Source organism: Clytia hemisphaerica, unplaced genomic scaffold (assembly GCF_902728285.1).
Source record: "Clytia hemisphaerica strain Z4C2 unplaced genomic scaffold, Clytia hemisphaerica genome assembly, whole genome shotgun sequence".
NCBI classification, from domain to species: Eukaryota; Metazoa; Cnidaria; class Hydrozoa; order Leptothecata; family Clytiidae; genus Clytia; species Clytia hemisphaerica.
The window spans coordinates 531776-546957 of record NW_027103247.1 but is presented as its reverse complement, the minus strand read 5'-3'; the positions used below and the strand labels follow the sequence as shown (position 1 = coordinate 546957).

The 15182-nt window shown below is 34.8% G+C and overlaps 2 protein-coding genes across 2 annotated transcripts in view; one reads left to right on the top strand and one right to left on the bottom strand.

Annotated features, from left to right (window-relative positions):
* LOC136816477 (ubiquitin carboxyl-terminal hydrolase 9X-like) overlaps positions 1-15182 on the bottom strand; it is a 259670-nt gene that overhangs the window by 92282 nt on the left and 152206 nt on the right. The window lies entirely within an intron of this gene.
* Positions 1-15182, top strand: part of LOC136816850 (pre-mRNA-splicing factor ATP-dependent RNA helicase DHX16-like) — a 33921-nt gene that overhangs the window by 1477 nt on the left and 17262 nt on the right. The window contains exons 3-6 of the mRNA XM_067073214.1: positions 603-800; positions 977-1183; positions 1697-1928; positions 2331-2494. Coding sequence (XP_066929315.1) covers positions 603-800; positions 977-1183; positions 1697-1928; positions 2331-2494 — 801 coding nt within the window. The remainder of the gene's footprint in view (positions 1-602; positions 801-976; positions 1184-1696; positions 1929-2330; positions 2495-15182) is intronic.

Below are 15182 nucleotides of genomic sequence, written 5' to 3'. Positions count from 1 at the left end.
TATTACGAAAGGAAAATCTCACAATCATATGTTTTCACTGCTCACCATATCTGGATTGATGTTAAATTTTCGAAGCACGTTTGGTTTATTTCACTTGTTCTCTCATTTGAACAATAGCAGTTTCTTGTTTGTTTTTGGTTCTGGAACCAAGAAAGTTGCAAGTCGTTGCGAATCTTATCTTATCTCTGAATGTTGAGGAAATTTTCAACATCTAAAAAGTTCAGATTACGGAATTTTGCGGAAGACCGCATCAAGGATTTTGTAGCGGGAGACCTGTACCCAAGCCCACGTGTTCGGGGATTGAAAGGTCCAACCGAAATATTTTTTGGGTTTGCGCGCAAGGGTAGTTAGATCCGAGTGGGGATGCGGCACATCTAAGACCGACTAATATTCTTCTCCAATGGGAAATTGCCCGCTCCTTTAGACCTTAGCGTGGGCGGCCGCCAATCCGCCTTCGGAATCTCAGAAGATTGCGAGTCTCATCTTTCCATTAGATAACGGAGAACATTTAGGGCTTGCTTATTGCACTTGTTACCTTTTTCTCAATGTTCATAAACTTAAAGATTCGTCTATACTTTTTAAAATTCTTCTCATTCTTATAGAAACGCTTACAAATGGAAGAGAAAGATCGACGGAGCTTGATTCCCAATCTACGTGATCGCGCGCGTAAAGATTACGTAATGAAGCGTAAAGGAGAAAAAGTTGAATCACTCAAGGAAGAACTCGATGAAGACGAGAAAATGTTTGATGAACGAGATTTGACTGAACGAGAAAAGTTGGAACGTAAATATAAGAAAAAGGTATAGGATTTTTCCTTTAAGATGAAAACTCATCTGGGAAAAAGGGATGAACTTTTCCCCGAGGAAATTCTTTTTACTGATTTTCACATAAAAAGTGACGAACTTTTCCCCGACGAAAAAATTCGCTCCACTAAAGTTTTCCCCTTTAAGGTATCCATTCTTTTGTTTTTAAATAGATTTATAAAATCGCTACGGATTACGCAGAAGTAGAGAAAGAGGTCAAAGTTCAACGTTACGTCATGCCAAGCGACAAAGACGGCTACGTAGATACGTTTGAAGACAAGACGGTGACAGACGGGAGTTTTGTCAGTGAACAGCATCGTTGGGAAGATTCGAAGTTGGACACTGCTGTGATGAGATTTGGTGCCAAAGATGCTAAACAGGTATCCATTTACTATGGTTGATTCTCCAGAACTCCACAAACGTCAAGAGGAAATGGAAAGGGTTCGAGTTAAAGGGACATTGACGAAATTTGTAAACAAACCGTATGCAGTGGGATACAATATCAAAACAAATGTCACATGTCAAAATAAAAAACCAAAACAAATATGGCTGATTTTGATTGTTTCAATTGTCTTTAATGACACGTGGTTCGTGCAATGTTTACATTTTACTACTTTTATGTCCCTTTAAGAAGACAAACCTGGATGTCAACGATTCAACTTGAATTTTAAAATCAAAATTAAATTTCAAAGTCTAAGCTTTTTTCGACCCGTACCATTTTTCTGCCTCTCTTCTACGCCTATAGACAAAGTACACGGTTAGGTTAAAATCAAATTAGAGTTATAGAGCGTTTATATAATCTTACATTATGCTTTTCCCGTCAATCCAATCCATTATTAAAAGTTATTGAAGGAAATGCCATTTTACCTTTTTAATATTTTTTATTCTGGTAGAAAGATGAGAAGCACTATGAATTGTTATTAGAAGAAGAACAAATCGCTTTTGTGATGGCTGACAAAATGTCCGGCAGCCGAAAACATGGCGATGACGATTCTAAAGAGAGGCTGAGTGAACATGATAAGAAGATAATGTCTATTGCAGAGACAAGGAAAAGTCTTCCAATTTTCAAATATCGTGATTTGTTATTGCAAGCTATCGAAGAACATCAAGTCCTCATTATTGAAGGTATAATTGACACTCTCTTATTCGATTTTCAAGGCAAATGGGATTTTTATTGGTTATTAAGGGAGCGTATAGAATGGTATAGCGTCGTTTATGAGAATTTCTTGTTGACCGTGACTTTGAATTCTATCGAATAATGGAGCGAGCGTAGAATATCGAATAAGAAAGCGCCGATTGTATAAAGTTATTGTATCATATTAATGTTGCCGGTCACCGAACGAAGTCACGAAAAGATTCTTTTTTGAAAGCTAAATTTATTAGAGTTTATTAGATTGTCAGGCATTCAGAGACATCAAAAACTTTGCCTATTTCGATTTCTAAAAGCCGTTTAAAAAAAAAGCTGGGCGACTGGATCGAGGTAAAAATATGATTTTGTAACTTACCATGTTATTACCTTCTGCCCAGGTGAGACAGGTTCGGGAAAGACAACACAGCTACCTCAATACCTTGTTGAAGGTGGTTATACGAAAGACGGAAAGAAAGTTGGGTGTACGCAACCACGTCGCGTGGCCGCTATGAGTGTTGCCGCGCGTGTCGCTCAAGAAATGGATGTGAAGCTAGGAAATGAGGTAAGTACCATAACATTTTTGGTATTATTATTTGTTAGTAAACCTTCAAGATGGCGCAACAGGAAAAATTAATGTCCAGATTTTTGGATTTTCTTGAAAATGTTCTAAATTCAGGCTTTTACGGGCTACGTGAAATGTTGACTTTGAAAATCTTTGAGATTACTGCAAGAATCTAGACAATTTTATTAGAACAACGAGAACAAAAAATAAGAACATTAGAACAATGAGAACAAAAAATAAGACCAATTCAAGAACGTTGCCGAGTCTTAAATTGCTGAATTTCAAGATTCTAATTTTCAGTTACTCTATCGTCCTCAAAAGTGCAAATACATAAACACGCCAACGTCAATGATATTTTGGTTAAATAAATAGGTTTTTTTTTCCAGAGACAATAGTTGTTAATAGATTGTCCAAAACTTTAAGAACAATCATGATTAAAAAATATTACAATTTCTTATTAAAACATATGTACACAGTCATTATCGCTTAACTCCTGCCCAAATCTCTCTCAAATTTGATAACTGTATACTTAAAAAGATTGATAATTAATGCGATGACCCCAAAATTTCCACCTGTCGGAAAAAGTCGGAACCAATAATACAGATTCTTCTTGAAAATTCTGAAAAATAAAAAGTCTTAACATACTTGCCGGGTTTGTGTTTTACATGAGGATATACCGTTAAAATCAATACTGAAATGAAAATTAACAAACATTGATGACGTCATCATTTTACAATATTTTACATTAAACAATATTTAGATACTTTTATGAATTCGAATGTCATCTCCGCAGTCGAATTTTGATCATGATTGAATTTTATTACTTCAGAAATAATGAGCAAGAATTTGCACATACACTCTTAAAAGTTTTCTTTTTACATAAGTGTTCCCGTTTCATATCAGACACATATTTCATATCGGGACAGTGTCTGCTTATTGTTATATTATGCTGATATAAGCAAAAAATGTTTTTCTTTTCCTCTTTCTGACCAATCTTGCTACATATCTGTGTCAATCCAACGCAAAAAAGCTTTTAAATTAAAATTGACGAGTAAGCAAACGATATGACTCTTATTTAAAAAGAAAACCTTTAAAAATTAGGTCTTCAATCGTTTTAAATTTTTTTTTTTTTTTGTAGTCGATTCTAACCCTTTTGGGCAAATATAGGGTTAAGAAATATTTTTACTATGGATAATTCGAATGATTAAATAACTTGGATCATGAAAGCAATTTACACTCGAGAGTCTTGCAATTGTTCCTTTGTATTCAGGCTACTACTTGCTGTTTTCGATAGGGTCCGTCGTTTTACGTGTACGTGTGACATAGATCGCACTCCTGTACAAGTTTGAAACTTGTTTTTGAAGAAATAGAGAACTGAGTTGACACCACTGTTTAAAAGCATGACAACATTCAACAAAAGAGCCACTTTAGCTTGAGTTAGTAAGCTGTACAGTGCGTACGGTATGGTGAAAATTATAAAACAAGCTGGTACAAGGATACTTATCAGGCTGACTTTTCGTCGAATTTCCACCACTTGAGATCGCTGCACATAGTATATGACCAAGGAATAGAGTATTGTCAGAGAAATGGCTGCCCCGATGATACAATAAGCTAAAATCTTTTCTTTGTTGTACAAATGGACACTTCTTATTTGAATCCGTGCCGCCATTGAATTGTTGTTACACCGGAGGTTGGTAGAATTTGATTGTAAAGTTTTGTTTGGTAAGCGGGACAGTGTCGATGTATTATTGTTGCTGAATGGAATGGAAGACTTTATTTGGCTCTCAACTTTTGATGAGCGAAGTCTCACAACTCCATGTCCAAGTTTTTGTTGTGGACGTAAGGGATCTGTTGAGTTTGTTTTTGGGGAATTTTGACTTGATTGATAAAAAAATTGAAAAATGCCCAATCCGCTAATTGATAACACCCAGACAAGAAATATGGACCAATATATTCTCTTTGGTGTCGCAATGACTCTATGTTTCAACGGTTTAGCGACTGCCACTAATCTATCTGTGCCGATGAGCAAAAGGTGAAGAGTTGAGGCTAGCATGAAGAAAAGACGTACATTGAAGAGTATGTCTGAGTTTGACTGTATTATGCGGAGTGCGTTCAAAAGGCCGTTCAAAGCTCCATATAATAAGTCGGCCATTGATAAACTCATGAGCAATCTATCAAAGTTTGTCTTTTCCTTTTTACGCTTGATGAGAACTATCTCAATAATGTTAAGTATTGCAACTACTATTGAAATGGATGTCTCCATGCCCAGAAGGTTCTTCATTGCCGGAGTCATCACCCAGTTTTGACTGTTGTTGCACTTCATCTTGAGGAAGAAGACTGAAAATAATTTTAGGGAAATATTTTTTTAAGTTGTCCTGGGAGTTGTCTCTAAGGGGTTTATAGAACTCTTCGTTGTTTTTGATTTTTCTAAAAAAGCGATGCATTGTGGGATTATTTCGAGTGTATTACAATAGAAATCTCTTAGGAATTCTTCGAGGGAATTCTATTGTAATACACTCGAAACAATCCCACAATGCATCGCTTTTTTAGAAAAATCAAAAACTCCGATAAGGTCTATTGAATAGATCGAGCGTAAGTTGAAGCATTCGTTTGCGAAATGGGCCATTGGACATGGACGAACTTTTCCAGGGGGTAATTCGAGAAGAATTTCCAGGAGGTCTAAAGAAGTATTTTTTCATTTTTCCAGGGGTAAACGACTGAAATTAGTTCTTCCAACCTCACTTTAAGACATGAAAAAAAAAATTTCCAGGGTGTTTTTGTAATTTTGCAAATTTCCTGGGGTTATCCACACATTTCCAAGAAATTTGTTTTGACCTGAAAAGGTTCGTCCACCCCCTGTATGAAAATCTTTTGGAACAGCCCAATAAGGGCTGATTATCTAGATTCATAATACTGAAAGATAATTACAGTGTCATAAAGATCTGCTATCCTCTACAAATTTTTGTTGACATCTGACAAATAGGGCGACTGAGGATAAGTGATTAGTGGCGACCTTCCCTTTCTTCGAGTTTACAATTTTTTATAAGAACAAACTATGTAAGAACATATTGCTTCAATGACCAAAGTATTAAGAAAAAGTTAAGAACATTTAAGTCTTTGCAGAAACGTTGTAGCTGTCTTATGCGATAAAGTATTCGATTTTGCGATGATTTATTCGATAATCTTTTTCGATGCGATAAATTATACAATTAAATATTTGATTATGAGATAATTTATTCGATAAATTCTTTCGATGCGATAAATTATGCGATAAAAAATTCGATGCGATAAATCGTTCCATAAGTTGTTTGATCCCATAAATCGTTCAATGAGATAAACCGTTCGCTGCGATAAATGATTCGATAAATGATTCGATGAATTATCAGATCCGCCCTACGTGGATTTATACTTTTGGTGGAAACGGTGCACAAGTGAAACAAGCAACCCTGGGAAATGTGAGTGGTTGACGTTTTTGGCAGAAATTCAGCGCGCTTTCTCTTCGCTTAAAAAGGTTTTCATTTGATTCGATTCTGCGAGATTAAATTTCGAAAACCTAAAACATCGTGAAATTTTCTAGATTCAAGTCAAAGTTTTGAAAGATTTCGCGTGGATTTAAATTCGCGAATGAGAAAGAGAGCAGCATATGGAGAACTTTGAGTTTTAATCTCGGAAGTTAATCTTATTAAAGCACGTGACTAGAGAATGGATATCAGTTATCGTTTTGGTCTTCTATGAGAATCCCAGGACATAAAAGAGTTTGGCGCATTTTGGTCAATTTTCTTTCCGTAAGATATAAGAAATATCTGTTCTACTTTTTTTCAGGACCCTGTAATTTTACATTTATCTGTCCTAATCAAACTGCCTGCCCGGAAATGATTCCGCCTTTCCTCCTGTTAGGAGCGCCGTTTCTACCAAAAGTTTAAATATTGCGAAGGGCCGATCGGATGATTCATCGAATGATTTATCGAATGGTTCATCGCTTCGTTTATCGTATCGATTTTTCATCGAATAACTTATCGCATCGAATGTTTTATCGAATTTTTTATCGTATCGAATAATTTAACGCATCGGATTTTTTATCGAATGGTATGTCGCATTTAAATTTTTATCGGATATTTTATCGCATCGTCAAACTTGCTATTGCATGTTTTATCGCATCGAATTTTTGGACCTACCTCCGGGTACCCCGGTGGAGGTTCTATAAATTAACCCATGTCCGTTCGTTCGTCCGTTCGTCCGTCCGTCCGTCTGTCTGTTACCAGCTTTTCTCAGGATTGGCTCATTAATTTTTTCTGATTTTTTGCACAATGATGCAAAATGGCAATGCCCAGAACGTGACGGAGCCCGATTTTTGAGAAAAAAATTATTTGGGCAAATTTGGGCCAAAAACAACCTAAAAATAGGGTTTTTTGGACTTTGTGCAAAATCCTGTCATTACTTTTTTCTGATTTTTTGTACAAAGATGGAGGGCAAGATTCTCTAAAGAATGGCTGAAGTGGTTTTTCCTGGAAAATTCTTATTCGCCTTAAAAGACGGATTTTCGTATTTTGGGGAAATTCCCTTTAACCAAATAAGAAAATATAGCTTTTCTCAATGTTGACTCATAATTTTTTTCTGATTTTTTGCACAATGATGCAAAATGGCAATGCCCAAAATGTGACAGAGCCAGATTTTTAAGAAAATTTTTTTTGGGCAAATTTGGGCCAAAAACAGCTTTAAAGGTTTTTTGGGCTTGAATAGTTTAATTGATTTTCGTATTTGGGGAAATTCCTTTTTACCATTTTACATTATTCAACACACAAGCTTTATTTTTCCATTCTGAATTTTTGTACAATTATTGTCACTTTTTTCTTATTTTCATCTGATGTTAATCATTAGGTACACGCTTTTTTTTTTATAAGAATACACTTTATAAGAATGTCCATGATGAAAATGGCAAAAAAAATTAAGAATATGCTAAGAATATCACCATCATGGAATTTTGCTATTCAAGCAAAGAATGTTATTTTTAGAGCATTCTAAATTATAAATTGCCAATTACCCCCAAGTAATAAGAATGCTGTAAGAATATTTTAGGATGATTTTCCCCAAAAAGTTAAGAATATCCATGATGAAATGGATTTACACCATTCTTATAAAAAAAAAAGCGTGTAGGTCCATTCAGCATGTTGCTTGTTATCTAATATTTTAACGCATAATCGAAATGTTTATTGAATAATTCATCGTATCGAATAAATTATCGCATAATCGAATATTATATTGCATAAGTCAGCTACGGCGTGCCATACTAATTCACGCGATTCTTTAGGAATTGACACAAAAATACTCACAAATATTCGGTCGCCATTGACACTGGTCGCAAACTTTTCTTCTACCAAATATTAAATTCAATCAAATCAATTATACTGTCCAAAGATACAACCAAGAAGTTTATAACGTAACATTTAAAACTTCGTTTTTGGTTTTAAAACGCCGGCTTTTATACGGTTCATCCGAAATGATCTTTTCCATTGTTTTGTACCTTTATAGTTCTATTTATTTGTTTTTGTTTCGTAGAAAGTCTTTTGTTAATTCTTCTAATGAAAGAGTAACTTTATTATTTTAAAGTTCATTTTAAGAACCAAAAAACGGTCGCAATACAAAACGATATTATCATATGGTTTAAGGCTGCTACCCACACATTTGATCGTCGTCGAACAAGGCGCGCAGATTAATTATTGCATAAATTACATAAATCAAGCCTTTAAAGGCCGCTACCCACTCAACAGTAGGGACCTTAAGCAACTAGGACGGCGGTTGTAGTGAGAACTGTAGCATTAGACAATAACAAATCCCTTTTGGGATCAACATTTGAATCACAAAAAGATTTCATTCTTTTCATATACTTTTCTCATGAGAATACTTAGATTTAATTGGGTAATTACTGGACGTTTCAAAATAACAAGGCGACTTCAAAAACATGTTTCGACGTTCTCTCTAAGACGAAGGCGGTAATAAAAGAGTACAATAATAATTAATAATTTAAATCACTCGGGAGATAAAAGATTATTTTTCACCAAAGTTTGCTTTTGTTAAAGTCCATTCACGTCTATTAAACCATAGTAAAATCGAATAAAATTTACCATTAGATTTTAATATTTTCTCCACGTACTCCCTCAAGTCGCCGTCCTAGTTGCTTAAGGTCCCTATTTTATGGTCGGCGAACAAGGCACACGGCTCGGGCGCTTTGGTCGCTGAACGCTTTGCCCCATTCCACTGATCCAAAATAAAGGGGAGATATGCTGTACATTTTTTCTTTTTTCTATCGTTGATATTTTTTTGCACACGGTACAAGAAAGTTAAATGTCTCTTCTGATTGGCTATTTAAAAAAGAACAATAGGGAAGCTGCACAGTTTAACGAAAAAAGTTGAAAAGTTTCAACTCTTGTTGCGCTCAAAGCGACAGGCTTTGAAGGCTAAACTTATGTAATTTATGCAGTCCGACCATAAAATGCTGAGTGGGCGGCCTTTAAAGTCTAAGGAAAACAAGTTTTTCAATGATATCGAGTCCTTCAAACAGAATATTTTGAACAAAGTAGCTTTTTTTTCTTATATCTGTACAACACCTGACCCCGAGAATGTAGGTGAAATTTGAATCCAGACCTGAAAGATGTAGATTTGCATTTAAAAAAACGTTGAATGTTTTCAACAAAATTTTGAATTCCCAAAATCCTTTCCCAGAGGTTAGTTTCATTACTTTTGACAGATCGGCTAATTTTTTTGGTCCTTGATGAAGACTCCCATTTTCGTTATAACCCCCAGAATGTAGGTGTGGTTTTATGGCTTTAAATCTAGTAAAAGTAAATATTTTTAAACAGTTGATATTTTTTCAATTATAACAACAAATTTTAGAACTATTTTGCGCCAAAACAATATTCTAAAGAGCATTTCGTTATTCTGAAAATTGGATTTTTTTCGCTTTTTAACCCCCTGAATGTAGGTGAAAAGATTCGGTTGTTGAGAGCGGAATTTCAGTTTTCATCGCAAATTATTGTTCTCTAAGTGAAATTTATACCTCAGAAATAATATACTCTGACAAAAATTTAACAAAGGTATTAATTTTATCGTGCTACAAATGAAGAAAAGTAAAAGAAAGGACGAAAAGAAGAGACAGTTGTTTTTTTGTAGGATGAAAGTTTTGTGTTAAAAATAAATATGTGAATAATGTAGCAACACCCCCGCCTCACAGCCCTGGTGGAACTTTCTCCCATAGCGGGGACAAAAATTTCTACTGGAGTCCCAATGGGGATAGAAATTATATTGTTCCAAACTTAGGCAAATTTACTGATGTGTCTGCGCGGGTCTGGAACACTTCATAAAAGATCATAATGTCAACATTAATCATCTCTCAGGTAGTACTTTCATGTAATGAAAGTACAACAAACAAGTCTTATATAATTTGACAGACTTTTTATGTCGGGTTATGAAGGCCCCCAAATTGTAGGTCAACTAATCCTGAAAGGTAGGTCAAAAATTTTCGTCAAAATATCTAACTTAGAACAATAAATATTAAAAAGGACTATTTTTCCCATTTTCTTTGTTCATTAGGAGTAAGAAAATACCCTATCCATCATACACTTTTTTTTTTTATAAGAACCAGTAAATTTTTTTTGAGGCTCGGCTGTTCTTATTTTTTTGGCACTTCGAGCCTCAAATTGTTCTTATCCTGTTCTTATTTTTAGGGCAAATTTGGGGGTATTTTTGGGTTTGAACCCTAATTTCATTAATTTGGCCCTTATTTTACCTAAAACTCAGCAACTCCAGGCTCAGGATTGTTCTTAAATTGTTCTTATTTTTTGGCATTTTTGAGCCTCATTGTTCTTATAAAATTGTTCTTATAAAAAAAAAAAAGTTTAACTTAATTCCAATAGATTTCGATTTAGAGAAGATTTATTTAAAAAATACTTCAATTCGGGTAGTATCCAATCAACTTCGATTCAGATTTTCGTTGGAAAAAATTAATTCAAGTTAAAATTTAATGTTTATAAATAATAAGTAATATGGAACAGTAGGCTCTGAAACAGCTTTTTATGAAGTTGAACTATCGTTAGGGCTACAAAGGTAAAAAAATGAGAAACCTACATGCTCGGGGTCAGGTGCAGTAGGCTTTTTTGTGTTTATTTATTGTGTAACTTTTTGCAACTCTCTTTTTTGCGAACTTCAATTATTATTTTATGATGCCCTTTCATCTAAGTAAATACTTATAATTACTTCTCACTACTTTATATTGCGTTTGTATATTGAGCTTTTCTATCTCAATAACATTTTGTCCTTGAATTTTCAACCTTTTTTATAATGTATATCTACAGCTTTCCTCTTTATATGTTTTTTGGAGATACTTTTGTAAGGTAACGTTTGGTATTTGGTTTGTCGAACAACTTGATATCTTCATACGGGGATAAGTTTGCAGCAATATAGAGCGTACACGTTTTTCTTTATATAAGGAACATGTTTATAAGGAACTCGAGGCTGAAAATGGTCCAAAAAATAAGGAATTGTTTAGGAATTGCTCAGGCTGAGAATAAAAAAACAAGTTTTAAGGAACAGTAAGAAATGGTTACCCAAACTTACCAGCTATGTAAATAAGGAACTCGATAAAGAACTTTAAAGCTGAAATTCTCTGTAAAAATAAGGAACTCCAGGCTCAGAGCAAAGTTAAGGTTCCTTATAAAAAAAAACGTGTACATTGGTAACTTTAACTCTTGTAATTTTTTTCGTGTCGTTTCGGGCCTGAGTCTACGCTTCGTCTTTAGTTTTAGGTTTTTTCAAATCTTCTTCCCTATCGTTTCTGTCTTTATTGGGTTCAGTATTTTTACATATTTTTCCACCTCACCCTACTTCACTTATAAGGAGATATTGAGTCCAACCCGGCCGAGAGAGAAAGACAACACTCTATCAATTTCTCTCTGGAATCTAAACAGCGCTTGGGTTGATAATTTTTCAAAGATTGCTCAAATTACTGCCTTTCTGAGTGCTCACAAGTTTGACATCTTCTGCGTCGGTGACTCATTCCTGATGATTCGAGATTGAAGATGTGACCACCCATCTAATTCTAAAATGGGCGGTGTTTGTCTTTATTTTATAGGGAGGGTTTTCCTGTTGAGAGAAGACCTGAGTTGTCTTCTCTTGACGAGTGCCTTGTTTGTGAAGTTATATCTGGTTCAGAAAAACTTCTTCTTTGTTTTCTCTATCGAATTCCTAGTCAAAATGCAGAAGAATTTTCTGCATTTAAACAAAAATTGGAGGAAATCATCAGGAAAATTTATGATGTTTCTCCTACTTTAACTATTTTCCTCGGTGAATTTAACGAAAGAAACTCAGTCTGGTGGACTGGTGATACCACAAATTCTCAAGGAGTGGACATTGGCGAGTTAACAACACAATATGGGTTACATCAACTAAGTGATGAGCCTACTCCACCTTCGCCCTGGTTGTTCCCCATCTTGTATTGATCTTATTATTTTCATCTTTGCGGACTCCAATTTCAAAACCTGGGGTTTTACCTTCACTCAATTCCCGTTGTCACCACCAGATAACCTTTGTTAGAATAAACTATCAGATCAAATTCCCTGCAGCTTATGAACGCAGAACGCAGAATTTGGGATTTTTCGCGTGCTGATAAGAGGGGAATCGTGCTTGCCCTTAATGCCATTGATTGGGACACTTCCTTTCTGGGGCTTAATGTAGAAGATCGCGTCGCCCTTCTCACTCATATATTCTCAATATTTTTTCTAATTTTGTTCCTAACAAAACTATCACCATATCCTGAGATAGCAGATGCTTCTGGGCAAGGCTAAAATATATCGTCGATAAAGCTTCCAAATCAAAATCAAAATTAGTAATTGTTGCATTTTTATGCTTTAAAAGCGTCATTGAATTCATAGAACACCAGTTTTAATCAAATTCAAGGAGCATTTACTTCACTTTTAAGCCATTTTATGGTGGGAATTTTCATTTTGATCATCTAAGTTTATGCTCGCGGAAAAATATTTTTTCCTCGAATTCGCGAAAGTAAATGTCGTAAATTTCGCGAATTTTCGACCTCGCCAGAGTTTCTGCTCACGAAAGTTGTACGCCTAAAGTATAGCTATATTGCTGTGAACCGTAATCACCAGACAGAGGACGCCCTCTTTAAGCTCTAAATCAACACACGACAATACACTGCGTAGAAAGATCAATTAAACTAGGCTATAAAGGTCGGGGCTATTAGTTATGTTTTTCGATTATTTGGTCGTAAAAACTGCTGAGAAGTTAATTTTGTTATAAGTTTGCGTTTTGCGCTGTCGTACGCGTGAGGAAAGGACTTTGTATCAAGAAACGAATAACAAAGCCTGTTTCACAACTTTTCATATTTTTTGGGACTATGTCACTTGACATCCCCTAGATCTGCACTTTAAACCTTAGCTTGAGCGGTTACTTTATCAAACGATAACTTGGAAGTGTTAATTGAAGATGATAATAAAAATTGATCGAATATTGATTAGAGAAAAACCGTCGGTTAATTTTCACAAGATTTCAAAATGGGATTTTGCTCGAAAGCAGAGTGCGGTTTCGAATTGATAAAAATTAACTGCAACAACAGATCTTAGAACTTCATTTACTAATTAATAAACTTTTAGTGTTAACTTTTAGTTTTTAGCTTTTAGCTTTTCAACTTTTACAGCACCTCCTTCTCACAGGCCTGGTAAGATTTTTTCGGCCAGTTGGGGTAAAAATAACGAACGGAAACTCGATGGGGATTGATATTGCCATATTCTTTATGGCTGGGGATTTAAAATACCATTGTTCTCAAGTCAGAAAATTGAGTGGGAGTAAGAAACTGATTTTAGTTCGTTAACCGTCTGTCCCGTTTAAGGTATGGAAATGATTTTTCCAAGGTTTGTTTGCAAATTCTGCAAATTTCCAGGTAGCCAATGAGCTAGACACTTTTTGGTGCTTACTCGACGGAGGAAGCCTCAATATGATTTTCGGAAGCCTTAACTACTATATTTTAAGAAAAATTAGGGTGCTTTTTTCAAACTCACAGCTTTTGACCGAAATTTTCAACTTTTTTTAAGGGGTGGTAAACGCGAAATTTTCATTTTTGCTTGGATTCCCTTAGGAAATGAAATTACCATGTCATGAATTCCATATGTGACTAACGGACATTTCCACTGTTTAGCAGGCTAGAAGTCGAGCTTGAGAATAGGAATAAAACTTCTTTTGGTGTGGTAACTATCAGTGGGGGTCAAAGTTTCAAGAACCATATAAAACTTTTTCTCTTGACATTCACTTGATCAGAAATTGCAATTAATAGGCCCGTGACTAACGGACACAAAAATTAACATCTAAAATGGGACACTTTTACAAACAGCTGTAAAGTGCTGTTCCTAAAGCTACAGGTTGGGTTTTTTGCTTAAATTCACTAGAGGAAAGGTTGAATTTTATGTTTCAAAATTAATTTTGAAAAAAAATTGTCAAAGTAAGAAAATATGACAAAAATTGGGCAAAGAATGCTGTGACTAACGGACATTTAAAAACGTGACTAACGGACAAAACGGTTTTTTAATCATTCTGATGGGGCAATCCAACCATTCATATATTTGGTGCTTTAGGGGTGAAATGTTATATCAATAGAATGACAAAAGCCTAAAAGAAAAGAAGATTTCTCATTTTTCTCTGTGTGGTACCATTCCTGTCAAGTTCATAGATCCCGAAAATTTGAAAATTTTGAAATATAAAGATCTGTTGAGTTTTTATGGGTGTTTTTTGCACTGCATTGTCTCTTTGTTGAATCAGGACAAAGACAGACAAATTGGGTAAGGGTATTTTATTTATTTACTTTGGAAAAGGATTATTCTCCCTATTATGACAACTAGTCCGTTAGTCACGAAAATGTAAAATGCACACACAAAGAAAAGATTGACTATTTAACATATATCTATGGGTAAAATGGGTAAATATAGTCAAAATAGCTTTAATAAGAACAAAATATATGGTTTTTTAAGCGAGTGCCGTCTATTATATTCTCCGAACTCTGAATTTTAAATATATTTCGTGACTAACGGACAATTGCCATGTTTACTAAGAGAAAACAACTTTTAGTGGAAAAATACTTCATTTTTGGTAAGTTTAGCCTCAATTTGTTTGCAGTAAGGTGTTAGAAACCAACCATTTTGAAAAAGTGATCTTATGAAAATTTTATCTCAGGTAGGATGATTTTCGTGACTAACGGACACTTCTTGATGAGCCTCTTGTGAGCTACCCACTCAACCTTTAGGGCTAAAATTTTTCACTTATTTTATGGTCATAGTACTTCTGTTTTTAAGACAAAAATAAAAGAAACATGCAGCTTCCCTTGGCTTTCATTGGAACTTTTCTTCTTATCAGTGTGACTAACGGACAATTGGGTAGGCATGCGTAACAGCCAGAAAAAAAACAAATAGGAGTTAAGCAAAGCAGATTTTGATTATTGATATGTTTTCTATAATGGTTGTCAGTACTCTATCACAGATTTGTGTACTGATACAATCATATTTGGATGAAGAAAGTTTCTGGCAAAGTTCTTGGTTTTTTCAAGCAATTTTGTATTTTTTTGTATTAAAGGCTTCACCCCAGCACAGAAGCGTGAAAAATGGACTTTAAAGAAAGATTTTCTGGATTCTCACAC